The sequence below is a fragment of the Aulonocara sp. 'chitande type north' Nkhata Bay genome, linkage group LG12 (assembly GCF_057382095.1).
Source record: "Aulonocara sp. 'chitande type north' Nkhata Bay isolate Kocher_YH1m ecotype deep benthic linkage group LG12, A_spYH_male_GT1.1, whole genome shotgun sequence".
Taxonomy (NCBI): Eukaryota; Metazoa; Chordata; class Actinopteri; order Cichliformes; family Cichlidae; genus Aulonocara; species Aulonocara sp. 'chitande type north' Nkhata Bay.
Window position 1 is genome coordinate 26,750,725 of NC_141355.1, and position 25,551 is coordinate 26,776,275.

A 25,551-nucleotide genomic window follows, 5' to 3' on the forward strand; every position below is an offset into this window, starting at 1 on the left:
ACTCTAATATAATGCCACTTTGAGCTTGTCCCTCGTTCACAAGAGGTTACCACAGTGGGTAGCTCTACATGTTTGATTTGGCAGATTTATTTTTATTTTTTTTTACACCGGATGCCCTTCCTGACTCAACTCCAGAGGTGTTTCTGCGTCCTTCCAGGAAGGAGAGGTGTTATCCTCATGTTAATGAGGTCAATCAGAAGGAGAATGCTCTGACGGCTTGATTGGCTTTATATAATAACGCTGACCTTCATGTGTGTTTATACATCAAATGATGTTCATGTACTTTATGAATTTATTGAGAGAATGATCATAAACAGATCAAACACCGAACTGCTGTCTTTACCTGAAGTGGTAAAATTATTTCCGCTTAATTCATGTCATTCACTGCTGGGTTTCCTTTGAATGCAACCTAAACACGTTGGTTTATTTTCCGTTTTCCATTTTGAAATCCCTCACAAGCTAATAAACTGACCTTAGATAATGGTCCATATTTATTAGTGCAAATTGTGTGTTTAAAATGTTTCTTTTCTCAGTACACAGTCCAGGCTTAGACTTTCCCACTGGGTGATTGAAAGGGACTGCTGTTTTCAGTCATGTGGTCACCTCTTTTCTCATGACCAAACCCCTGTTTAGCCTTTTAAATGTCCAGTGTTTTTGCTGCTTTGCCTCAAAATAAACAACTTAAATATCAGGGGGAAAAAGAAGAAAAAAGAGGTAGTAATTAATAATTAACAGCAGGTCTACTTCTTTGTTTACAGTTTATGCACTTTCCAAATTACTGTACCACCTTCAAAGAACTTGTTTAAATAAATGTATGTTCAATTTTAAGTGCCAGATGTTTGATCTACCTGTCTTGATCTATCTATCTTTCCTTTTTTTTTTTTTTTTGCTTAACGCTCCATATAAACTCTATAAATGTTGGATATAGCATGTGCTGTTAGAGGACATGGGTCATAGTACTTCTCTGTGTTTAAGAAGAGCTGAAACAACTGATTTTGGCTACTCTCTAACCTACAGTATACTGAAATGCTTCTATAGAACCAGCATCAAACTACAAAATAAACCAGAATCAGCTAAATTTCACAGTTTTAGTCTTGAGGGCAGCTAAAGCAGTAAAGGCTAATCCCCCTGTTACCGATAGGCTAGCATTTTATATAAGCATCCTCTCCTCTCCTCTCCTGCTGGGTTGAAGGAAAGCTCCTGCGTCATCACAGTGCACCCACATACCTATATTACATTTAAGATTCCCAGAGTGATTGGGATTAATGCACTTCCACAACCGATTCCTTTGATATTACAGCATAGTTCAAAGAAGGTCATCTACTTCGTAATCCCATACAGCAGGAGCAAAATGTAATGATTATACAGTAATAGTCTTACACACAGTGTGACTCATAGTTGTGAAATATACTCATTTCTGCTCATTGGCTCACACCACAATCTGTATGTGTTTCTCTGAGCCTGTTATGAGCCTAGAGGTCATAGGTAGAGGATTAATTTTCCCAAAAGCATTTTAAGTGCATTCATGGTACTCTAACCGGCCACAGAGCAAAGTGATCAGATGGAGAAACCCGGGCATGGAGAGACAGAGGGGTTGTATGACATCCTCCTGTCCTATTAGTTTATTGTTTCAGGTGCTCTTTGGAAATGAAATTGTCAAAGAATCCAAGGAACTCTCTTTTCTAATAATATCTTAAATGGCTTTATTCTCATCTTTAACCTAAAACAAAGCCCTCCCCTGTGTTTTTGGCATACAAGCCTTAATCATCCATCATCATTTATGATGACATAATATCAGTTATCAGAACAGTAATCAATGCATCACAGAGACAGGCAAGAGACTGAGAATACATTTCTGTTTCACAATTTTGATTTAATACTTGATCACTTATGTGAAATAAATTTTATTGGCCTGTGTTGTCAGTTCCCTTTTAAAAACCACCAGATTTTACACATACAAGCAAAAGCAGCGTTCTCCACACTATGAGTGTGTTTTCTCTTACTCATAAACAAGCCTGGTAACTGTTACTTTACAGTGCAGCAGTAGGTGTGCGGTATTGATATGCGCTTCCTCATATAAAACATTCCTCAAATAAAATGAAAAATAAAGTGCATTTTTGTTTTGTTTTTATTAATTCTTTGCAAGATATTTATTATATCTAGAAAATATATTTATTAATTGCTTATAATCATTATTATTTGATAGAGTCTTCATTTATTTGACTACTGCTTTCTTGTACTAGTACCATAGTACTACCACTGCAATGTACATTAATTAATGAAGGTCGTGAGATGTAATTGCAAGCCTTAAATTAAATTCAACAATTGGCCCATACGTTAGACCTTTATTACTTTTACGTGTGTAAAAATGGGGGTTTACAAAACAATGTGCTGCTTCTTTCCATGCATGTGATCAAATATCCTCAAGTGGGACTGCAGCTGTTTTAATGGATTATATTTCAGTCATTAGCTGTTGATACACCAGCATTCTTTGCATTGGTATTAAAACATTAATAAAACTTTTTTGAATCACTAACATAGTCTCAAAGAGAGGCAAGTTTGTGAGAAGAATGTAAGAGAAGGTAGAGGAAAGAAAGTTCTAATTTTCACTGGAATTATTCAAGATATTTTAAAGTGAAAATCCCAACTTAAAAAGCAATCCTTGGTGAAAAGGCTCCTTGCAGTGATAAAAATTAGATACACTGTAATTTTATCTCACATACGATCACCCAGCAGAGTATGAGCTAACTTGTCATGCCACAGGTGTCACCTGTAAACTGTCATGCTACTGTATGTCTCACATTCCTGTCTGTCCCTAGCCAGCCTGCCTTCATATCTGACCAACCTTGATGCCTTGGGCTTGATGTGTTGCCATGGCAATGCTTCAGATAGCCACCCATCTTGTGAAGGAAGCGGGCCTGATTGGGGCTTCTTCCTGAAAGTTGTTTTCCTCCTTCCTCTTTTAATGCCTGACAGCATTTATCTCTCTATCAACTGTAAGTGGATTTGTGTCTGAGATTTGCTTGATAGATGATAGCAGTTATACAGTGAGGAGGTTTCCTGCAACCCTTTTTATTATGTGGCCTATTTTTCTGAGTAACCCTCTAAACTATGTGCTATTATGAGTGTGCACACATGTGTATGTGTGTGTGTGTACGTGTGTGCGTGTGTGTGGACTAAATTTAGCACAGATTTTCTTGAGGTTGATGATGTAACAAGCTGTTTATGTAGTTCTCAATAAGCCTCGATGGAGAACTGCACAACAATCCTATACAAGAGAAACGAGTTAGACTCCCTCTCTTGGTTTTTCTCTGAGTAATTTTACTTTCACTGTCAGTCTGTTGTTTTTCCTGTCTTTCTCTAACACTCAAGGGACAGAAATAGAGAAGAGAGGAGGCCAAAATGAGAAGAGCCACAGGGAGATTGAGAATGCATCGTATCATAAATGCAATACCAGTTCCCATTTTAGAAGAAAAATGCCCATCTTCTTTTGCTTTCAACTCTGAGGTGGATTTGATGGCTAGACACTGGGCTTCATTTGATACCCATTTGTTTTAAGACCTTAAATACACCATGCACTGATAACCTGAGCATCACTCATCATCATCAGTGTGTTGGCCTGTCAAAGCAAACTGATAAGTTGCCCACTGCTTCGAGTGCTCAAGAACATAGGAAAATCACTCATTCCTTATTATCTATATGAAGATATATGACGAGCCATGTCCTATAAGTGAAAGTGTGATTTTTCATAATGGGCCTCTGCTCTCTTCTTTTCTCGTTTTTGCTTCTAAACAAACATTCACTCATATTTCTTCGTGACAAACTTTGATTGCTTTTATTGTTTCAGTGCTACACAGCTCATGACATGGGACGGAAACCCCGCGTGCCTCATGATAAAATGCATGGAAACAGCACAGGACACGTCTTGCATGGCAATACAACGATGGCTGCCGTCGCATATAAGCTATATACTGTAGCTACAACACTGAATAAACATGAGCTTGTACATTAACAGCGAAAGTTTCTATATTGATTTGTTTCACCGGTGGATTATTTTTACACCATCCTTAAGACACGACTAAAAGGGACTGTCCCTGAATGAAAGTCTGTGTATTGTTGTTGTTGTTTTTGTCTTTTTGCTGTTTCTATACAGTCACTGAACATCCCCGCTCTCTGATTAACGTATCCGCATTTAAATAAACGTAAACGTAAACGTTTTTCTTTTTTCTTTTTTTTTTTTACTCTGGTCATGGTCTGTGGAATTTGCATTTTATAATCTTCTTGAAAGCGTTTTGGAAGTCTTTGTTGAAGTAGGCATATATGATGGGGTTGAGGAGAGAGTTTGAATAGCCCAGCCAGTTTATGACTGCGCCCAGCCACTCGGGCATGTAGCAGCTCTCTGCACAGAAAGGTAGTACCAGTGCAACGATGAAAAAGGGCAGCCAGCAGAAGATGAAAGTTCCCATAATGATGCCGAGTGTTTTCACCGTTTTACGTTCCCTGGCCAGCGCGATCTTTCTCTTCGCCCCCGAGTTCTTTTCATTCATGTTTTCATAGCCGTGCGAGGAGGACTGAGGAGTGTTGGGCAGAGGCAAGTGCGTCTTTGAGTTGCTGATAACTTCTATGATCTCCAATGATTCGCCCTCGTCTCCATGCTTCACCGCGCCATTTACGCACGGAGAGCTGGATTTAGACTCATCCCCGCGCTTCCAGCCTTTGCCGCCGGTTTCTCCGTTGGTTTTCTTGTGAAAGATGGCCGGAGACACACTCAAGCACTTTTCTGACACTTTTGCTTTCTCTGCTTTCTTCACTGTCTTTCGAATCCGAAACCGAGCAGCTCTGAATATTCGTCCGTATAGAACTAACATGAGGATAAGAGGGATGTAAAAAGCTCCAAACGTAGAATAGATGGTGTAGCCCGGGTCCTGGCTGATCATGCAGGCGTCGGGGTTTGCCCTGTCTTCGGCGCTTCTCCAGCCTAACATAGGCGGAATAGAAATGGAGAAACCAATTAGCCAAGTGACGCTAATCAAGAACGCAGCTCTCCTTGGTGTCCGTTTATTTACATAGTCAATAGGGTCCGTTATGGCCCAGTACCTGTCCAAAGCAATTGCGCACAGATGCAGGATGGATGATGTACAACACAGTACATCCAGAGAGATGAATAAATCACAGATCTCCTGCCCCAGAGTCCACTTGTTTAAAACCTGATACAGGGCCGCCATTGGCAGGACCAGCACAGATACCATGAGGTCTGTCACGGCCAGGGATCCGATCAGATAGTTGGCCACATTCTGGAGAGATCTCTCCAGGGCGATGGCTGCCACGACGCACGCATTGCCAAATATGGAGCAGAGGATGAGGGCCCCCAGGAGCATTGAGGTAATAATCTGGTAACTTAGCACCAGATCTGGAAGAGACCCGGACCCCGTGCCATTCTCACCCCCGTTCCAGTCGGCAACCACGTCCCCCCCACCGGGGTAAACACTGGTCGCGTTGCTGTCGTTGTTGCTTGTGGTTATAAAATCCATAATGCAACCACACTCAGAGCGAAACTTTTCCCAAAGTAGTGGGGAGTAGTGGAAGAATAAGCAGGAGTCAGTCAGCCCCCTCAGACTGCTGCTGCCGCTGTGCGTTTTACCGGGTCCATCGGAGTTACCGGGCTCGTGCTGTCGCTCTCAGGACGCATGACGCAGACGTGCTTGTGAGTGCGTGTGAGGGGGCTGTGTATGTTGTAGCCCATGAGTGTTGACAGCCGGGTGCGCACACTGGTACTGCGAATCATCTGAGCTTGGTGACGCCGTGAATTCATTTATACCAACAGCTTTAGGTACGTCAGACCGGGAGGAGGTCGTCCTGGAGGTTTGTGCCTTTACTCTCCCTGTTGCTCAGTTTTTCATCACAGACCGCCGCCGAGGGTGCAGAGAGCTACTGTCCTTTTTGTATCTCCTTTATTTTACTCTTTGGACTCACTGAAAAAAGTATTTTGTTTATTTATTCATTTTTTAAAGTTTAGTTTTAGCCTTCATCGGAAAGGGTTGGTATCAGCCAGAACCAGTAACCAGGAATTTTTCCTTTCTTTTTTTAATATAACGAGATATCAGAAAATTAACTATCAAATGAAGCAAATTTGTCGTTGGGCTACCTAAGACGGATACATTTTAAAAAAGAGTATCTATCGTCGGTTCCCATGAAGTTTTTGTGTAAAGCAACTTCGTTTGAAACGGATCTTTAAAAAATATTTTAAAACAGTTTGAACTAGAACCGAGTAATTCGTAAAGCGTGCTTACGAGTGGAGCTTTGCAATTTTGATGTGAAAGGGAGAAAAGTTCAAATGTCCAGAGCGCTGAGAGAAAATAGTTTCAGGACCAGGAACAGCTCCTCTGCAGTCCTGAAAGGAATGCTGCTGCCCTCTGCTGTACGCGAATGATATTGCACCAAATGGTGGACGTTGCTCCATCAGCGCATATGAGTTCAGGGTAGGTTGTGTGAGTACATTACAGGAAGGAGGGGGTTCCCTTGAAAACAGCTGTAGCCGTTGCCTTGTGTTCAAGTGTATTCGAGCCAACAAATAATGTCAGCTATGAGTCAGAGTGGAGTCTGAATAAACGCAGTTAGTGAGGAACTTCTCAAAGGGGAGGGATGGAGGCTGTGGGTGAGTGTCTGTTATGAGGTGATTGTATGAAAGATGAGTGAGTCTAAAAAACGTATTTAAAAAAATCTTAAAAGTTCTCATTGGAATTCCACACAGAGGCCCTAAGGCCAGGTGATAATTAAAAATTGAAAAAGAAAAGATATTTAGATGCAAAATGTCAATTTAGGAAAAGGGCCATGAAGTGAAAATTGCAAAAGCTAGAAATGACAAAAGCTTAAATGGACAACAAAATGTGTACAAACAGAGCACATAGTGGGCAATTTATATTTTCTCTATTTGTTGAAATACGTTTTTTCCTACAAATTACAATTACAATCCTAATTTGGGATAAGACTCATCCAACATCCCAGCCTGTGCCTCCAGGTGCCCCCCTCCTCCCCACCAAAGATAATACTCAACATGTTTGAAAAAACTCCAAAGTTCTGTTTTAAAAAAAACCTTGTTCTGCATTCTTTTTGTTGGATGGTTTCAGTTTTTAGACACTTAACTTTGACTTTAACTGCGAGAATCTGCTGTGTTGGTTATACTGGAGTTTAAAATCAAAATGGATGTATTGTTTTCCCATCCCTCTGAAGCTTCTGAAATACCAGTACAATAATTAGATTAGAAAGTCTCATGCTCTTTCTGTATAGTACTTCCAGTGTGTGTGGAAATCAGCTGACACGACACAGGTAAATATAGCCTTGTGTTAAATTTGAAGGGGGAGGGTATGCAAGGATGTTTTAAAACATATTACCACTTTCAACCAAAGAGTGGTGAATCAGAAAGAACAAAAAAGTAAATCAAACTAAAATTTGGGGTTGTCACTGTGCCATAAATGGCACTTGTTCTCTTCCTTTTTCAAGGTACTTGGCAGGTAGGTTGTACAAAGCATCTTTGAGTGCTTGCCGCTGTTCTTTTGTATAACATCTGACTTTTATTTGTCTCTTGATGTAATTCCAGATTGACTGCTTGGCATTGAGGGAGCCACTCAATTTTCTCAGAATGTCAGCGAAACCAAAATCTAAGTAACAGAAGTACTTATTAAAATGACAATTTTATCACAGACAGACACCTTTAAAGGGATACAAATCACCCTTTCTTGTCATTTGTCTTTGAAACAATTAGACATGACAGTCACTGCAAAAATGATAAAAGCATGTAATAAAAGCTAAGTGCTGAAAAAAAACGAGGATAAATTTAGTGCTTTCATTTAACTGCTCTATAAGTGATGGATAAAAGATCAGATTGCCAGGAAATGATAAATACATTAAAGAGACAAGACACTAGACTGACGCAACAAACTGACAAAACAACTTGGCAAAAGATGAGAGGAAATGTCAAGAATACAATGAGAATGAAGGAATAGAAAACAGGTGAGGGAGGTGTGAAGAGCCACCTTCACAATGGGAAAGGGTGGAAAGGATGATTATTTTGATAAATACTAATATAAAACTTCATGTAATAACCTTTTTAATAGAACCTCAGTTATAAAGCAGGCTCTTTAAATTCCAGTAACCAAGAACTGATAAATTGTTGGGATTTTGTCTGATTGTTGGATTTTCCTCTGTATTATTGTCACATCTTTACCCTACAGTATAAAGCACCTTCAGGCAACTGTTGTTGTGATTTTTGCCTATATAAATAAAAATGCATTTAATTGAATGTTTTTCATGCAGATCTTTTTTGAATTCAGGAAAAATAAATTCTGCTACGCTAGACCACTGAAATGCTTTAACAAGGAAGCAGCAGCAGCAGCAACACACACACACACACACACACACACACACACACACACACACACACTGTGCTGTGCTTATCAACCAGTAAGTGAAAAAAGCTGACACCACGGTTGTGGGCATGAGGGGAAAAAAGGTGGCTCTGGCTATTTCACTTGGTTTTTGTGAGTCTGCTGGTTCCATAGTGGTGTGCTTTCTATAGGTCATGAAGGACAATAGCAAGGCTGTTAACAGTGCACCTATTGCAGTGGGGCACACTATGGGGACTTTGTCTTTGTTAACAGAGTGGAATGCCCCAGTGGGCTAACAGGGGCAGGATAGAGAGCACCACTGCTCACCGCCTCTGCACTCGAACAGTCCCTGTAGCTCTTAAAAAGAGCTTCAATCTATACATCCAGAAGAAGTGGGAAAGAAGAGCAGGAAAAGGATGACAGGGGAAAAACCAGGCTAACTGGGTGAAGTTGCTTCAGATGTCTTCCACTGGTGGGCGAGGTGCTTCGAATGAGCCATGATGAGCTCCCATGTGGGAGCTTCTAGTGTAAATGTCTCGAACAGAGTTGGATGTAGCGAAGCTGAGGATGCTGGTGAGGAAACCAGTACTAATGAGACTCACACACCAAAAGTGGAGCGATCTAGGCAAAGGAGTGTAAATCCAGCAGACGAGGGAAGGTCAAGCAATGTGCTGGTGAGACCTGCGCTGTCAGGTGGAAAAGCACGCAAAAAGACCTGCAGTGAGGACAACAAAGGAAGCTGGAGAGAGCAAAACCAAGACAGGGGCGAGGAGACAATAACTGCTGGAGATTTGGAAGGCAGAGAAAGAGGGAAAAGTATGGAAAGAAGAATGGCGGAAAGAGATGAAACACATGGAGATGAAGCACAGTATAGACAGAGAAGAGAAAGCATTGGAAGTTTGTCAAGTAATAATTCTGATCATCAGTTAAACAACATTTTGGAACTTGGAGAAGGATCGAGCAACTTGCAGAGAGGACACACCTGCTCTCGACTCCAGAGCACTGGCTGCAACTGGACCTTCACTTCCAGTTCAAACGCACTGTCCCGTCGGCCTGCTGCTCATACCAGGTCCATACCCCGGTCACCTCAGAGACCTTTATCCAGACCAGCAGCAGGAGACTTGCACCTCTACTCACTAAGTTCATTCAGGGAGCCAGATCCATTCTGGGTGGAGGTGAGACCAGGGTCAGCACCTGGGCGATCTTTGACCTTCTATGAGCTAAGAGGGGAGGGAGAGGATGAGGGTGATGAAGAGAACGTGGAGGATGGTGATGAAGGAGGCAGCGGGGTGGTAAGGGTGATGAGTCAAAGCGTGACCTCAGCAGTGGCACAACCTTGTGTTCCTTGTGAGAGGAGGATGAGTAAAAGGGAGAGGAACAGGATTAAAAGTCTGAGGAGGAGACAGCGAAGAAGGGAGAAATGGAGACAAAATCAACAGCAAGAGAGCAGACAGGTGACTGGCACTGCACACTGACATCACAGAGGTTTAAGTATCACCACGAGATGAGTCACAGAGGCAGTTATTAGATCACTAAATGATTTAGTAATTACTAGATCCAGTAATTAATACCCAGGATAATTTATTTTTTTTAATATGTAGTCTTTATGGACTTTAAGGATTAAAGACACACCAAATAACAAATGTTTTTAACTGAGTAAGTCCTGAGATTTATACTCAGGACTTACTCTTACTAAAGAAGTATTTATAGCACAACATGGCAGGTATATGTAGTAAAGAAAGAAAGAAACAGAGGCTGCATGCACATAATCACGTGGTACAAAACAACAGGTACAAACATTAGGCCTGTTTCTGTTTTGTTGTTGTTGGGGCTTTGTTTGTTTGGTTTTTTTGCACTGCATCTATTTTTCACTGTTTTTACTCATGGTACTTTATATTACAGCATACACGTGTGTGTGTGTGTCTGTTTGTTTCATCTAGACTCTGGCTCTCGAAAGCTATATCAGCAACCAGCTCATTTCAATAGCCATTGTGTGCGTGGTTTAAAGTGGGGTTACATCTGAATTAGTTGCATGATGAGGCTTGGGCAGAGAGCCCTTCAAAACCGACCAGACAAAAGAGCAGATTCCATTTTGATTGGCTGCTGCAGAGCTGCAGTCACGTTGGCAGACTGAAATTACTCTGACTGCTCTGTTACCAAAAGTCAAATTAGTTTCTTCGACACTTTCGTATGATCGATTTCCTAATCCTTTGTCCTCCTACAGACTGTGCTGTTTTTAGTTAAGATATTCCTATCTGTTATTCATTGGACTTGGTGTGTAAATAAACTGGGTCATGCAACAGGACCTTAGCACACCAGCAAATCTGCTAGCATGGCTGAAAAAGAAAGGAAGAAAGTCCAGACCTACTCCCAAATAAAATGCTGTCGTGGGACCTGTGCATGAACAAATGCCTGCAAATCTGAGTGAACTGTAGCAACGCTGTAAAAAAGAATGGCTCAGATTTCCCCCACAATGATCTGAGAGACTGATAAAATCATACAGAAAGCCATTATTTAAACTTACTGCCGCTAATAATAGTTCTGCAAACTACTGAATGATAGGGTATGCTTGGTTTTTCATACGCTGTGTCTCCATTGCTGTATAGGCTTGATAAATAGATAACGATACTGTAGCATATAATGTGTTGTCGTTCATCTGAAGCTGATAGACTCTAGCAAAAACCAAATGATTTCTTCTTTTTTTTTTATTATGTCCTAATAATAAAAAAAAATAACGGATTTTCAAATAGGTTTGAAGGCGGGTGCATTTTGGTGTACACTGGATGAAGCCAGCTAGCTTCTTCCTTCTGCTTCCATTTATCCTAAGCTAAGCCAATCATCACCTTGCTCCTGCTCCACATCTAGCACACCCTTATATATTGATGTTCTCAGCTAACTTTCAGGAAAAAGGCATTTTTTCCTTAGACTGATAAAGACATTGAAAACCCAACATATATTCAATATGTTTTTAAACAATTACTTTTGTTACCCAGTACCCATTTCTTGCTCATTTATCATGTTGAATCTTTATTTCCATTTATCAGCTCTGTGAAAATTGAATTTCAGAAATTTTGCACTTATTCTCGATTGGGAGAATATAAAAACCTAGAACACACGCTGCTATTGGGCACACTGGTCAAATACCCTGGTTTAGATTTTGGATTTTCACAATAAGTTTTATCAATATTTTGTACAATACAGAATGTTTTACATTTTTTTAATCCCCTTTTTAAACTGTCTTAACTTACTGCATTCATGTTGCTGCCTTCTTGGTTTGTGCTGGCTTGTTTGAATTTGTTTGTGAGAAAAGTGTCGTAGGACAAAGCTAGAGGAGATGCTGTTGTATAAAAACAAACCACAGGATGTGATTTCATCCTGAGTAATGCAGAGACGTTTAGTGTTGGCTTGTTTCCAGCTGCTGGAAAAAAGCTAAAATGTGGTTTTAGCTGCTGTTCTGCAGAAACACATTTTGTGAAGGAAATGCAAATTGTTTGTGGTGCAGCAGCGCTATCAAATAGAGCTTCACTCAGTTATAGGTTTATCTATAAATTAGCAGTTTTTTTTAGTCTAAACTTTGGTTCTGTATGTCATAGAGCACACTCTTATTCATTTATATACCAGTATATGATTGTAACCTAGACAAAACTGGCATGTCACCATACATGTTGCCAGGAGAGCCTCAGCATCTATGCTTACTTAGACACCCTGTGCTCTGTGTTCTCTCCTCTCTTTAATGACACACCTTGGGAGGATGGGCTGATGTGACTGGGAAGTCCCTGGAGCTCCCCCAGGGTGAGAAAATAGTAATTACTTTGGAAACACCCCCAGGATTCTTTTTAAACAGTGAAGCTTCAATTCTCAGGGGTCTGCCAACACAACACGTGTTTGAGGAGGCGGTGGGTGACTTGGAAAGCCCTAGCTACTATTTTAAAAAAAGAGCTTTTGTTACATCATGGAGTTATAGCTGGAATTTGGAACCATAAAAAGTGAGTGATGAGGATAAATTAACTGTTGAGGAGAAAAGAGGAAGTAAGGAAAGAGTGTAGCAGATGCTCTGCATGATGAAAGAGAATACTAACCAGATCCAAAACCCACCTTCTGTTTTTATCCAATAGAGGTTAAGAGGGCTCATAGTAGGGCTTAACTGACAAACTGCAACAGATATAAAGTGACACATCCTAAGATGCACCTCTATTGGTTTTCCATGAAGTAATAGGAGTTTGAACTAATGCCTATGATGGGTCAGAATGCTCTCTCTAACAAACAATGTTTATGCTTTACAGTAAGATGTGTGAAAATGTAGGTAGGTAGACATTTCACTTGACTGAACTCACACCTGACACCCTCATGTCCTCACACATATTATTATGCTGTTTGGATGGGTGTCAAAGAGGGTTACATTCATCAAAAGAGAAAAGAAATTCAAATAGAAGAGAACTGTGAAAGAGGACATTTTCACTTATATTTAATGCTAACTGGTAGCATCTTGTAGTGATAATTTATACTTAACATCTCATACGTGAAGGGTCAAATCTCTGGATTGCTCTCTCTTATTGCTGTTATCCAATCCTAGGCAAGATACTAATATAACTGTCTCAGAGGTTAGTCCATATAGCCAAAACTGTGCAAAAATGGGTTTTATCATTCTAATATTGGAGCTTTAAATATGCACACATGCAAACATAAGCAGGTTTGTGGTCACACAAGAAAAGATATTTTTAACAATTAAAATGTTCTTTTCTACTTCTGTTTTTTCCCAGAGTTCAACAGGAAACCCATCCAGCAGCAGCAGTGAGGACGATGAGGCCCTGACTACCGGGGACAGAGAGGGCTACATCTGCGCTGTCTGCTTGGATGTGTACTTCAGTCCTTACATGTGCCACCCGTGCAATCACATCTTCTGTGAGCCCTGTCTTAGGACGCTGGCTAAGAACAGCCCCACTAATACCCCCTGCCCCCTGTGCAGAACAATCATCACACATGTTTTCTTCCAAAAAGGTGAGATGATGAGCAAGGACCACTTACTGTATAATCACTTAATCAAACTTCCTCAGCACTAAAGACTGAATAAAGCAAAAAACAACTTCATGTAAAAATCTGACATTAAGGACAAACGATTTCAGCTATATTTTTATTCCTGTGTTGGCTGCTACACAACATCTAAGCTGCAGATTGTTCAGAGGGCCCAGCTGCAGATGTCCCACAGGGAGCAGAGTAGACCTAAGTTCAGCTTTGACCAGATGAGTCACTTAGACTGAGAAGACAAAATCAAACACAGTCTGAGCACTTTGATTCCGTGCTTTCTAATGGAAATAAGAAGTAGTATTCCCCGTGGGTGGAAATGAACTGTAATAATAGGAGCAGATGTTTTAGGGTTTCTTTAAACCAGTAAAAAGTGGAACCCTAAAGCTGTAGGGAAACCTTTTCACCACAATGTTAAGCAGTATAATAGTAGTTATTACTGTAATAATATATGTATTGTGTATATTTCTGTGGTGTGTGCTAACAAATGTATTTTGTCACCTTGGGATAATTTATTAGATACAATTTTGGTTTGATTTTGGTCAAATTTATGAATCACTGAAAAACTTTTATTATTCATCCCAGCCTATTTCTAGATGTATATAGTAGCATGGATTAGATGGTGAGGAGGACTGTAGAAACACTGAGGGCTCTTGTTAATGATTAGATGACAAGATTAGACTGTCGTGTTGATTACCAGAGCCAAGGTCACAGAACAAGGAGATAATCAGAGAAGCAAGTGACGCTATATGTGCTGTTAGTGAATGTGTTGAGTAAATCAAACATATCTAGCCAAGCTATGAAGAAGTGATTAAAATGGTCGGGTTTTTTTTATTGCATTAACTTTGTGTCTTTTTTAAAATATGTATTTATATAGAGCTAAACCAAACAGCAAGAACATTCTTTCCAAAGGAATACCTTTCCCGGAAACAGAACTTTCAGAAAGCAAGCTGTGCAAAGTGGCCTCTCCCGAGCTGCAGAAAACTCTTCCGCATCTTTGGAGGCAAGTTTTTAATTCCCTCTAAAGTGGGGTCATATTTAAGCAACGTCATCTGCAACAACAGCAAAACTATATAAAGATAAAGCATAGCTAGTATTTTATGAAGCTGCACTTAAAGAGCGCTGTTGTTTTGTGACTTTTGACAATATGACGCGTGTATGCTGTGCTACCTCCATCCATCCATCCATTCGCTTCCGCTTATCCTTTTCAGGGTCGCGGGGGGCGCTGGAGCCTATCCCAGCTGTCACAGGGCGAGAGGCAGGGTACACCCTGGACAGGTCGCCAGTCTGTCGCAGGGCTAACACACAGGGACAGACAACCATTCACACTCACATTCATTCACACATTCACACCTAGTGGCAATTTGGATTATCCAATTAACCTATCCCCACAAGCTGCATGTCTTTGGACGGTGGGAGGAAGCCGGAGTACCCGGAGAGAACCCACGCAAACACGGGGAGAACATGCAAACTCCACACAGAAAGACCCCGGCCTGATGGTGGAATTGAACTCAGGACCTTCTTGCTGTGCGGCAACAGTGCTAACCACCGTGCCACCGTGCTGCCCACCTGCTGTGCTACCTATTTATCGTAATTGTACCTCAAGGCCTCACAGAAGACTAAAAATAATCCTGTGCACTTTTCATTTGTATGAATTTGTAAATGTCTTCAATAGCAGCTCTAGTTGTATCAAAATCTGTCGTCTAACATTTATCAAAACACTGAGGTTATGTGTGTTAATTACCCCAGAGGAAATTGTTGCTTTTTTAACTACACAAAATGACTTATTTCTCATTTAAACCAGGCTTCCAGAGGCAGTCGAGTCCTATTGCTAGACGCCAGTTCCCCCACGGAGAAGGCTACCCTCTGGACACCATGGATTTCGAGGATGACACTCGTGGCTGGCGATTTGACATGGACATGGTCATCATCTACATCTACTCAGTGAACTGGGTTATTGGGTTCTTCATATTCTGCTTTCTTTGCTATTTCTTCTTCCCCTCTTTTTGATGCCCTGGCAGCAATTTTGGGGTAACATAGAAATAAGGTAAGGCTGAAGATAAATTTGGGGTGGGTGGGGGTAAAGGGGAGTGAGGACATAACATAAACATGATGCAGCGAGCATGCAAAGGGGGGTCAACTTAAGTTGTAAGGTTTAATGAAAACGCAGTGAGTGAATTTCAAGCAGGTGAGGAGGTGTAGTAGAGGAAAACCATCAGTGTGCTAGCTTCACATCTCTAATAAATCACTGAAATAAGGAAAATCCAGTGTTCTCAGTTTTGTGTCTCAACAACACGAACAGCATGTTAATATAACATGTTAGGCTGCAGTGTTTCAACATGATCCCATTACACTTTTCAATGCCTAAACTTTTGTTTAACAGCACAGCCACTTGAACTGTTCCCAGTGTGATTACTTTTCTAATGTCCAAGGACATATTAATTTCAATGTGAAATTTTTAATTACCAACTTCCATCCACTGCAGACACTTCATTTTTAAGATGTGTTACTGTTGATTAAACATATTGTAATGCAGCAAACACTCAATGCAAAATAAGTTTAAATTGCATCCTTGTTGTATTCCTGTAAGTGGAATTAACCAAAATAATGAGCAGATCTTAGTTAAAAGAAAACAGACTGATGAGGGTCTAATAAGACTGTAGAGGTTGGATATCGCAATAAGAAAAACGAAACGAAACGTTAGAAAAACACACAAAAAAATGTGCTTTAAGGTATGGGAACATTCATTTGTGGTTTCATGAATGCTTTCCCCAACATATTACTAATGCTAATAATGCTTATACCTGATGGGGGCACCATGATGGTGGTGCAGTGCTCAGTACTGCTGGTTCTGGTTTTAAATGGTCTGGTCAGGTGAGGACTTTCTGTTTAGTTTGCATGTTCTTCCTGTTTCCCTTCATGCTCCCTCCCTTCTCTCTGGTTTTCCTTCCACAGATTTGGATGTTAGGTTACTGGTGAGTCTATATTGGCTACATGCATGTTTAGTTTAACTTATTACAATTTATATGAAATAACATTTAAACTTCATACAGGTTTGTAGATGCAACAAATTTTTATTTAAGACATTTTAGGTCATTTTTATTTTTTGCCAAAGAATTCACACATCTCACACATCTTACACATTTCAAACTTTTAGTTTGGGATATAAAAAACTCCTTTATTTGAACTTTTTCTACAAGTTTCCATTATTTCTATAGCAGCTTCATATAAAGTATGCACCAGGCTTTTAATCTCAGTGTGGATGCATTGCTCACAGCTCTAAAACTAGACATTAGTCAGTGCCGCTTAGCTTGCTGTAAATGATGGTTTAAGAAAATCTGTGTTTATTACATACTTCTGGTCCACTTTCCCCATACATTTCAATTTTAAATTATTTAGATCAACTTACATTGCATAAGGCTCAGAGACAAGTGTTTTTAGCTGGTTTCAGAGCTGCTAAGAAGTTGATTGCCACAAGATGGAAACTTCAAATGCTCATTTGGCAGCAATGGCTGCTCACTTTCATGGATGTGCTTATCTTAAACTCTCCATAGCCTAAATCTGTGGAGCTAAAGAAGGTGTAGTTAAACTTTGGGCCCAAGCTGTGGAGAATCTTAAATCTTTACTGAACTGATTGCTTCATTGGTCTCTGCTCTCTAGCCGTTCATCTCCCATTTTTTGTCTTGCCTCCTTTTGGACAAGTTTTTTGTTTTTTTTTTTTTTTACATTTTTTGTGTGTGGCTGTTATGGTTCTCTTTGGTTGTTTGTTTTTTGCTGAACTTTTACTGTAGTTGTTCATACTACTGATATGTTTATGGGTTTTTGTTTGTCCGAAAACATTGATCACAAAAACTTACTTTAAACTAATTGTCACTATACAGTAAATATCACAAACTAATTCTCTGCCTTGCCTTTTTTGTGCCACTAATATATGTGATTGCGTCTTCAACTCCACACGCAAGTCTTCCTTTGTGTTCATGGTAATGCATGTCAGGAAGAGCACTCCATACACATTCACTGATTTATTCACAATATCTGCTGCAAACTTTTCTATTTGTGGTTGTGAAAAGCAAGGAGAGAAAAGCACTCATCAACAGCCAGTAATTGATTCTGGCACTCTTATAGTAAAGCGGTGCCCATGCTGAAATAACGTATTTCCTGGATGATCTTTTGTGGTGTAATCAGACACACACACACACAAAACGTTTATTGATCAGTTACACATCTATATACTCATAATATATATAGTAAAAAAATAGTTTGTCTTTGTGCATTTTTAACTTTAATGTATATCTCAACCCCAACTGTGTTTTAGGGTCTGATGATAAAACTGCATTTTTATTAGTCGAAACGAAGCTAAATCTTGAACTATCCAAAATGTAAAATAAACGATACACTATCTACAAGCTGAACGTGCACTTTTTTCCAGTTAAGTAACGGTAATATAGCTATAGCCCACCCTTTTCATTCTTTATGTTAATTATATTCTTGTAAAGGTAGACGGACACACATGTAACAACAGAAACTTAAGCACTTGTTAAGTTAACCTGCATGTGAGTATAAACGCAGTAATAATTTGTGATATTAAAAACTAAAGAGAATCACTTTAGGCTCATTTTTAACGGAAGTGTTCAATTCATTCTTTTTTGTCTCCACTCGGTACTTGTGGTGGAGGTAAAGTGGCCAGTGACCTCAATTTCATACGTACAGGAGTTGATATGTCAGCATGGGGGAGGAGGGGGGTTGAGTTGATGGGCCCTATTAGTATTCGCGTCCTTTGGGTGCGCAGTGTTGCCAGCCACGTCAGGCCTGTAGCAACTGTTCTTCTACTGCCTCTCCAAGGTTAGATATAGGCCCTTCCTAATAGCTGGAAACACTCAAGGAAACAGACTGGGAGCCGACTTGAGACCGCGAGAGCAGGAATTAAGTTTTTCGACGTTTTCCGGCACAGTTGTACGCTGTGAAATTGTCGCCGTGGACACTGGCCGTGTTATTTCGTCTTAATAGGAGGTTGTATAGCTAAGAAAAGACTGTTACCGTCCGTCTTATTGGTGCTTAATGGAAACGCGCAATCATAAAAAATGGTTGCATTTGGAGAATATCCGTGAATGCGATCGTTCCCTCTTGACATCGGTGCGTCAGAAAAGACACCTCAGCTAGCTGGAGTCCGGGTTGGGTGTGAAGTCTTCACTGTGCACCGTGTGCTGCTGGAGTGAAGGTGACTTGCGCCCCGTCGCAGTCAAGGCAATGCGGAGAGGAGTCACGGGCTCTCATCCGGTACTTTACCTGCGCTCTAGGGCTCTTCTTGGGAAAAAATTGCTACCTTTCCCACATTAGGGGGAAAGAACGTAAGACATAGAGCAATAATAGCGTTCGAGTTTCAACACAGCCAATAGCTGGCGAAGGTGAGCTGAGCGTAAATCGAGGAGAGAATAAGGTGAACAGTAAGGTGCAGGGTGGTAAGGCAGGAAGAGAGAAAGTGGTGGAGTTTGGGGGGATAAGACCAAATCGTTCTGTCTTAGGGCTGTTTTAATAGTGGATGTGTATGCATGAGTTCTGCATCGAATGGGCGCAAAAATCGCCCCAGATCCGCCGGGAACATCTTCCAGATCGGCAAGCCTCCTTATCGAGACTCACAAAGGAGGGAGAGCACCGAAAGTACCCGCAAAGCCCAGCGCGCCGTGGCCGACTGCAGAATGGTAGGTTTGCGGCACGTTAGTGCCTGCATGGTGCCTCTGATAAGGAGTGCTGTGCTATTATCGCAACCTTTCTTTGTTTAAGGATGTTCCAATACCCCGTGCATGCACGCCGCACAGGCGACAGCTCTTAATAGCTGCAAAAAAAAAGAAAAAAAAAAAAAGATTCTAACCCGGTCTAGCAGCCTAAAAATAGCTTTATGCATTTGCATTGCTTTGTCGGCAGTGAAGCCAAACAGAACACCTCGGCGTGCAGATTGACTGTGTGATTTGCATTTAAAGTGTGGAAAGCTGCTGGTGATTTGGAATGATTTCAGCATTGCCCGAATGACAAGATTACCCATGGTGGAGTGCATGATCTTGGCACATATGTGCTTTGACAGAAGCTGACAGGAATGATAAAGCCTACTTCACCCTTTCATACATCAGTGATCGTCATGGAGCCTCGCTGTTCGTTTACAGGACTACAGCAGGATGCTATGCAGGAGGTGCACAAAAAGAGCAGAATACTTGTGCCCCAAGCTCAAATTTCGTGGTTGTGCAGACAACCAAATTTAGCATGATGGAAAACCAACCAATTCAACAATCAGCTGGTTTATCGTGCAGTCTTACTTTGCGGGCTGTGCTTCACTTTCCGCGTTTTTCGCAAGGATCGGTGACTGCACATGTGCAAGGCTGCAATTTTCGAAATGAAGCACATGACAGTCTAACTGCACATGGAGCATTATTTGTCCCCATTAGTCTTTTTTTTTGGGGGGGGGGGGGGGGGGGGGCGCTGTAAAATGCTGCTCAGCATTTCCTTCTTGGCTGACGCGTTTTCATGTTGACAGGTCGGACTGAGGATAAAGACTATCCTGCAATTTATTTGTGTGATGCTTACTTGTCTGGTTCGTTAGGTAATAACTTTTTGTGTCTGTGTGACTTATTATCTCACTGTAATGCAGATCGTCCAAGAATTCAATACACTTGTGGCTCTGTACCGTGAGCTGGTCATCTCAATTGGCGAGATCACTGTCGACTGTCCTTCGTTACGGGCCGAAATGCTGAGGACCCGAACCAAAGGCTGCGAAATGGCGCGAACGGCACACCATAGTCTCTCCTTGATATCGGGGTGAGTTGGCACAGACGCTGTCCATGGTCCTGAAAATGAAGAGCCATCAGTGGCTGAACGCTCTGCAACACTGCAGCGCCGGAAGTTAAAAAAAGTAGCTAATTTTACCAAAGTAAACCTGCACAAGTATCAACATTTGAGCTGCTGAATATTTTTTGTGTGTGTGTTTTTATAAGAATGTTCTTTCGATAGGCCATCTAATGCTTGTCCCATTAAAGGACTGATTTTTTTTTTTCGTGGTGGGCAAAGTATGTGGGAAAACAGAACATGAGATCAGCTTTTAAAAATCATGACATTTCTAATTTGTTAGAAGGAGAGCTTTACCAGGAAGCAATCACAACAACATACTGTAACTGATCACTTCCCATTAGCTGACCTAAAACGTTAATGCACAAAGTGGAGGGAAAGTGGAATGCTTCCCGGGACTAATATCTGAGATAATAGTATCAATAATGTGGAGCCAATGACGTTTTTTTTTCTTCTTTTTCTTGTAATTTATTGAGAGAGTGGCTTCTTCAGTACAGATTTTTTTTAAGAATCGGAATCCTTGGGAGTTTTTTTTCTTTTGCTCATCAAAAACAAATGATATCACAATGAAACAGTAAATTAAAGTGGTTGGATCCAAAGTTTGTTCACTGTTTAGTGATTCTGAGTAGATTTTCATGTTAAATTAGATTTCAAGTGGTTTGTTTGTGATGAAAGCTTTGATTCAAGATACAGGAAAACAGCTGTTTTAGGAGCCTGAAAGGACTGCTGTTTTGGCCCACAATATCTCCTCTACAATAGCGCCAGTAGAAGAAGGGCAAAGGGAGGCTTGGGATTTTAACATCCTCAGTGAGGCTAAGATGCCAGCCAACTTGGCACACTCAAACTTACTTAAATAACAATCGGACAGACTGAAGCCAGTGGTGAGAGAGATTTGAGGACGTCTGCAGTGCCAGCTGCTTGCCAAAGCCTGGGTGCTGCTGGAACAATAACAGCATCATGATTTATCTTGCAGAAGGGGCATATTCCTACCACTGGACATACTGTATATTTAAACCACGAGAGATCCTTTTCTATTAGAAATTATTTGTCACCATATTTTTTACAAGGTCCAGTTTTAAAAAGTGTTAAGCTGAATTCTTTTCTATTTTAATTCACTCTAGTGGGGTTTTAAAACTACATGTTTGATGCGTGACACTGAATATGTTCAGTGCACATCTCCCATCGTGCACATGCATGAATCATGAATGTAACTTTATTTGAATAGGAGCATTTAGTTGCTTTAAATAATAATATACCTTAATGCAGCAGGGCAGTGGTGGAAAATGAACCATTTCACTGTTGTTTTTCAACTGCATGGCTCATAATTATACACCTAAATACAGTTATACCTGTATCTGCAGAAAAAAGACTATTAGCCATTGAAACTGTGCTCTTAAATGTTCCAGCTTCTGCTGCTAAATGGAGATGGTGCAGTAGCTTTAGAGAGAACTCTTAAATTCTCACTGATAACAGCATCTGCATCATTGCCATTATTATCACCAGCACATATTCTAAAAACTCCTTCCCTAAAAGCTCTCTCGGCCATCTAAGTGTCTGTCTCCGCTACTAGAGACAGAGCTTGAATTAAACCAGTTCATTCCCCTTTAATAAAATAAACCCAGTGTGTCAGAATGGTTTGAATGATGGGAGGTCCCTCCGATGTGCAGGGGGAAAGCTGATTAGAGGGATAGCACTGGTGACAGCTGTGCTTGAGCAACAGTAAAGCGGCACTGTGACAAAACGGTGATGGCAAGGAGAAGCTTGCTGTTGGAAGAGGTGAATTCTAGAGCATGATTTGTGTGAGAAAGATTTGTACCAAGTTTCACGCCTTTTATCGCTGTCACTTTCCCATGTGATATTACACCCACTGGATATCACCTGCTGTTTCCCTTTGAAAACCCGATTAATATAGTTGTGAAGCTACTGCGATGTCTCATAAAAGCTAATGATCAGCTCCGGTTGAATGAAAAATATTGTGACGGGCTTTTGTGTTGCTTGAATCTCTTCAGTGCATTTTATTTATATATTCTCAGGGAGTTAAGTAAGCACTACATATAGACGCTTGCACAATCACAGAGACAGCAGCAATTTGAACTTTGCTGTAAAAAACATGGATAAGAAGCACAGTATGTTTATTATCATTGCAGACTCTATAGGCTTACTTTAAGCTTTGATTAGGAAACACTCTGCTCAAACATTTTAATGCATATTTGAGTTCATAAACCTCTCTGGCCTTAAAACCTGGTATTAAGAATTTGCTGTTATTCTTCAGGTTACAGATTTTCTGTAATCACGCACAGAAAATACCACGAGTATCACCAGGTCCAGCCCTCATTTATTCACTTAAGTAAAGATATTTCCAAGTAAAAGCATGTGACTCGCATTTGTCACAGATGTGACACAGATGTGCACCCTCAAATTACAAGAACAGGCAGTGCATAAGTTACCAATGTAGGTGATCATATTTCTTCAACAGATATTGCATTTACAGTTTAAATGAGTCAAACAAATTAGACATGTCAGTAACACATCCTTAGAGTGGAATATATTTTTTCTTTGTTTTAACTTTTTGGTTTAGTACTAATATTTATTTAAGCTGCTGCTGGTTTCAGACTCAAGATTAGCACATACACGGATGAATTAACAACTACTGTAATGCTCATAGAGACTTGCAGAGACTATTTTGTCTACCAAGTTCCACCTGGCTGGTAAGCTTTGTTCTCTTCATGTGCCATTTCAGGCCAGAGGACGGGGAAATCCACCCTGAGATCTGTAGGCTCTTCATCCAGCTGCAGTGCTGTCTGGAGATGTACATCACAGAGATGCTCAAATCTGTGTGCTTGCTGGGATCGCTGCAGCTCCACAGGAAAGGTTAATACACAGACAAGCCTCATGGATAGTTTATAGATAGTATGCTTTGTTTTGTTTTTAATTTTTTTAAAGAAACATGTGGACAAATGGGATTTTGTATCTCTAACGTCACCGTCATTCCAGTAATGCCATCACTAAACCGATCAGTAAACTCAAATAACTGTGTACAAATGACATAAATAATTTAGGTCAGTATCTAGTGAGGAAACACGATTAAGGCATTTCTCTGTGTGCTTTAGGTAACGACTCGTGTGGCCCTCCCGGCTTAGATGGTAAAACGGAGGAAAGCTCAGACATCCCCATTCTGGAGGACACCTCTTCCTCCCCCACTGACTGTCCTCAGCTCTGCTGGCTGGTGGCCACTGACATAGAAAACATAGAAAAGTAGGTAAACAAAGTGTGTTCTGTTGTGTCCTTCGGGATGTACGTAGGTGCTGTGTCTGCACTTGCGTTTTTATTATGATTTAACAAATATTTCACATATATTTTGGTGGGTAATCTGTTACATTTCCTATAAGAACATAATGCAAAGTATCGTATCACATTAAATTGCATTTTAATACACTGGGAATACATGTTGTATTATAAGATTCATTGGGATGTTTATATTTTTTTATCAGCTAAGGCTTTCTTGAAATTACATTTATGTAGTTTGTGTGGGTCTATAGTTTTACCTCACAGTTGGATTTAAGATTTGAGTTTACAAAACAATAGAAGTATACCAAAAATAATCAGATATTTGTGTCAAAGCTTCAACATTTCAAAACAAAAAGTATACACACTTATTTTACTACTACTACTTATTTTTCTAGACACCGTGTGTGTTTACGACTCCTGCTATGAAATACATTATGAAATAAATTGAAATACAGTCCCTAGGTTAACATTAAGTTAAGAGTTCGAGTTAGGGAGGAAAGTCTCCAGAAAATCCAATAATGGAAACCTGATTTTGTGCTTTTCTGAATGCGAGTATGTACTGCATATATTATGGATACTTTATGTACACAACATAAAAAGCCATTTGCCTTACTGCAGGGATATGAGGGAGATGAAGAACCTTCTCAGTAAACTCAGGGAGACAATGCCTTTACCACTGAAGAACCAAGGTGAGAAAGAAAATGCAAAAAGCAGTAACACTTTCAGAATTATTCATTGTGAAGCAGAGGTACTGGTTTAAGTGGACTGCATCGTAGCTCAAATGAGGAAAAATGCATGACTTGGCTGTGGTGTCTGTGTGTTCTTTCGCCCAGATGACAGCAGTTTGCTGAACCTGACTCCCTACCCACTAGTCCGACAGAGGAAGAGGCGGTTCTTTGGGCTCTGTTGCCTGGTAACCAGCTAAGGGCCCCGCCTTTGTGGGTAGGAGGCGGCAACAAAGACACCATTACCCACTGTCCTTCACCACTTGTGTCTCCCACCAATCTATTACTGCCATTTTCAAATAAATTGTCTCTTTCTCTTTTTTTTAACGGCTGCCCATTTTATAATTTTATTTTGTAATACGAAGAAGAATTGTAACTGCAGTGTAATGAAAACAAAAGTCATGAACATATATTTTAAGATATTTTGCAACAGATTTTCCCCTTTTTTGGTAAACGAAGTGCGATATCTGCTTGTCTGATGTAAAAGGGAATGAGAGTTTGTCTGAAATGATAATATCAATGTTCTGTTACTTCCACAAGCCTGAGTGAATGATGTGGATTTATGTTTTTATTTTTTTTTTAAAAAGGGAATCTAAATGTCCATTTTGTCAGAAATAATGTGATAACTTATGAACAGATGCCATTCACACATCTGAGGACGGCTCTTGCAATGACAAAGTTTTACTGTCGTTTGTCTAAGCTGAAATGACAGGTTTGTGAAGAATACGTTTGTGTATTACAGTCTCCGTTTTCTGTTCCTTGCTGTTTTTCTTCTCAATGTACTTAATTTAGTCTTCCATAAAACAAGAACCTGTACCCAACTTAAACTTTCCAGCTTCAAAATGGAATAGAAGATACAATAGTCAAAAGAAAACTTCTTTGCACACAATATCTATCTATAAATCGAGACATTAGACTTGTATATACACATACTCTTTACGCAATGCTCTCTGAATTATTTTCAAGGTTGCAGGTGGTTAGTAAAGAAGCTGTTGGTATAAGCAGAGAGCATCTCTCTCTCTTGGGCAGTCAAGCAGACAGAGCGCAGCTTATTAAATATAGTGATCACTGTTTATGGCAAGCTGAAGGTACAGTAGTCAAAGCTGATATAGGTCATTTTACATTGTTAATAAAACTTTTGTTATTGAAACTCATCCACCAGTGTTTGTCATTGTCTTGCATGAACTGAAATGTCCACCGGGTGGAGACAAACAATCAACAGAGACAAACTTGTCTAGCACGTTCTGGTAAAGCTCAAACAGTAAAATTACACTGAATTAATTAGATAAATTGACTGT

General features: G+C 40.3%; 3 protein-coding genes across 5 annotated transcripts; 2 read left to right on the forward strand and 1 right to left on the reverse strand.

Annotated features, from left to right (window-relative positions):
• Nucleotides 1-3,341: 3,341 nt before the first annotated feature.
• htr1aa (5-hydroxytryptamine (serotonin) receptor 1A a) lies at nucleotides 3,342-5,800 on the reverse strand. Its single transcript, XM_086314688.1, has one exon. The coding sequence runs from the start codon at nucleotides 5,529-5,531 to the stop codon at nucleotides 4,248-4,250; it is 1,284 nt and encodes a 427-aa protein (XP_086170814.1). The 5' UTR covers nucleotides 5,532-5,800; the 3' UTR covers nucleotides 3,342-4,247.
• Nucleotides 5,801-8,423: 2,623 nt separating this feature from the next.
• On the forward strand, nucleotides 8,424-15,470 carry rnf180a (ring finger protein 180a). 3 transcript variants are annotated; one of them, XM_086314685.1, is made up of 4 exons: nucleotides 8,424-9,838; nucleotides 13,145-13,382; nucleotides 14,284-14,409; nucleotides 15,211-15,470. In XM_086314685.1, the coding sequence occupies exons 1-4, from the start codon at nucleotides 8,882-8,884 to the stop codon at nucleotides 15,414-15,416; spliced, it is 1,527 nt and encodes a 508-aa protein (XP_086170811.1). In that variant the 5' UTR covers nucleotides 8,424-8,881; the 3' UTR covers nucleotides 15,417-15,470. The 3 variants fall into 3 exon arrangements, with proteins under 3 accessions (XP_086170811.1, XP_086170813.1, XP_086170812.1); XM_086314687.1 differs by having other exon boundaries at nucleotides 8,424-9,559; XM_086314686.1 differs by lacking the exon at nucleotides 14,284-14,409.
• A 2,701-nt stretch (nucleotides 15,471-18,171) lies between these two features.
• On the forward strand, nucleotides 18,172-25,407 carry rgs7bpa (regulator of G protein signaling 7 binding protein a). Its single transcript, XM_086314689.1, has 6 exons — nucleotides 18,172-19,105; nucleotides 20,047-20,213; nucleotides 22,981-23,111; nucleotides 23,351-23,495; nucleotides 24,147-24,217; nucleotides 24,362-25,407. The coding sequence occupies exons 1-6, from the start codon at nucleotides 18,956-18,958 to the stop codon at nucleotides 24,451-24,453; spliced, it is 756 nt and encodes a 251-aa protein (XP_086170815.1). The 5' UTR covers nucleotides 18,172-18,955; the 3' UTR covers nucleotides 24,454-25,407.
• The last annotated feature ends 144 nt before the right edge of the window (nucleotides 25,408-25,551 follow it).

What these genes read in the sequence shown, in the direction of transcription:
- rnf180a (XM_086314685.1), top strand. Translation starts at nt 8,882, where the DNA reads ATGATGAGCTCCCATGTGGGAGCTTCTAGTGTAAATGTCTCGAACAGA. An exon ending in ACATGTTTTCTTCCAAAAAG is followed by an intron (nt 13,383 to 14,283) that starts GTGAGATGATGA and finishes GTATTTATATAG; the next exon opens with AGCTAAACCAAACAGCAAGA. An exon ending in ACTCTTCCGCATCTTTGGAG is followed by an intron (nt 14,410 to 15,210) that starts GCAAGTTTTTAA and finishes CATTTAAACCAG; the next exon opens with GCTTCCAGAGGCAGTCGAGT.
- htr1aa (XM_086314688.1), bottom strand. Translation starts at nt 5,531, where the DNA reads ATGGATTTTATAACCACAAGCAACAACGACAGCAACGCGACCAGTGTT.
- rgs7bpa (XM_086314689.1), top strand. Translation starts at nt 18,956, where the DNA reads ATGAGTTCTGCATCGAATGGGCGCAAAAATCGCCCCAGATCCGCCGGG. An exon ending in GCTGCAGCTCCACAGGAAAG is followed by an intron (nt 23,112 to 23,350) that starts GTTAATACACAG and finishes TGTGTGCTTTAG; the next exon opens with GTAACGACTCGTGTGGCCCT. An exon ending in GACATAGAAAACATAGAAAA is followed by an intron (nt 23,496 to 24,146) that starts GTAGGTAAACAA and finishes GCCTTACTGCAG; the next exon opens with GGATATGAGGGAGATGAAGA.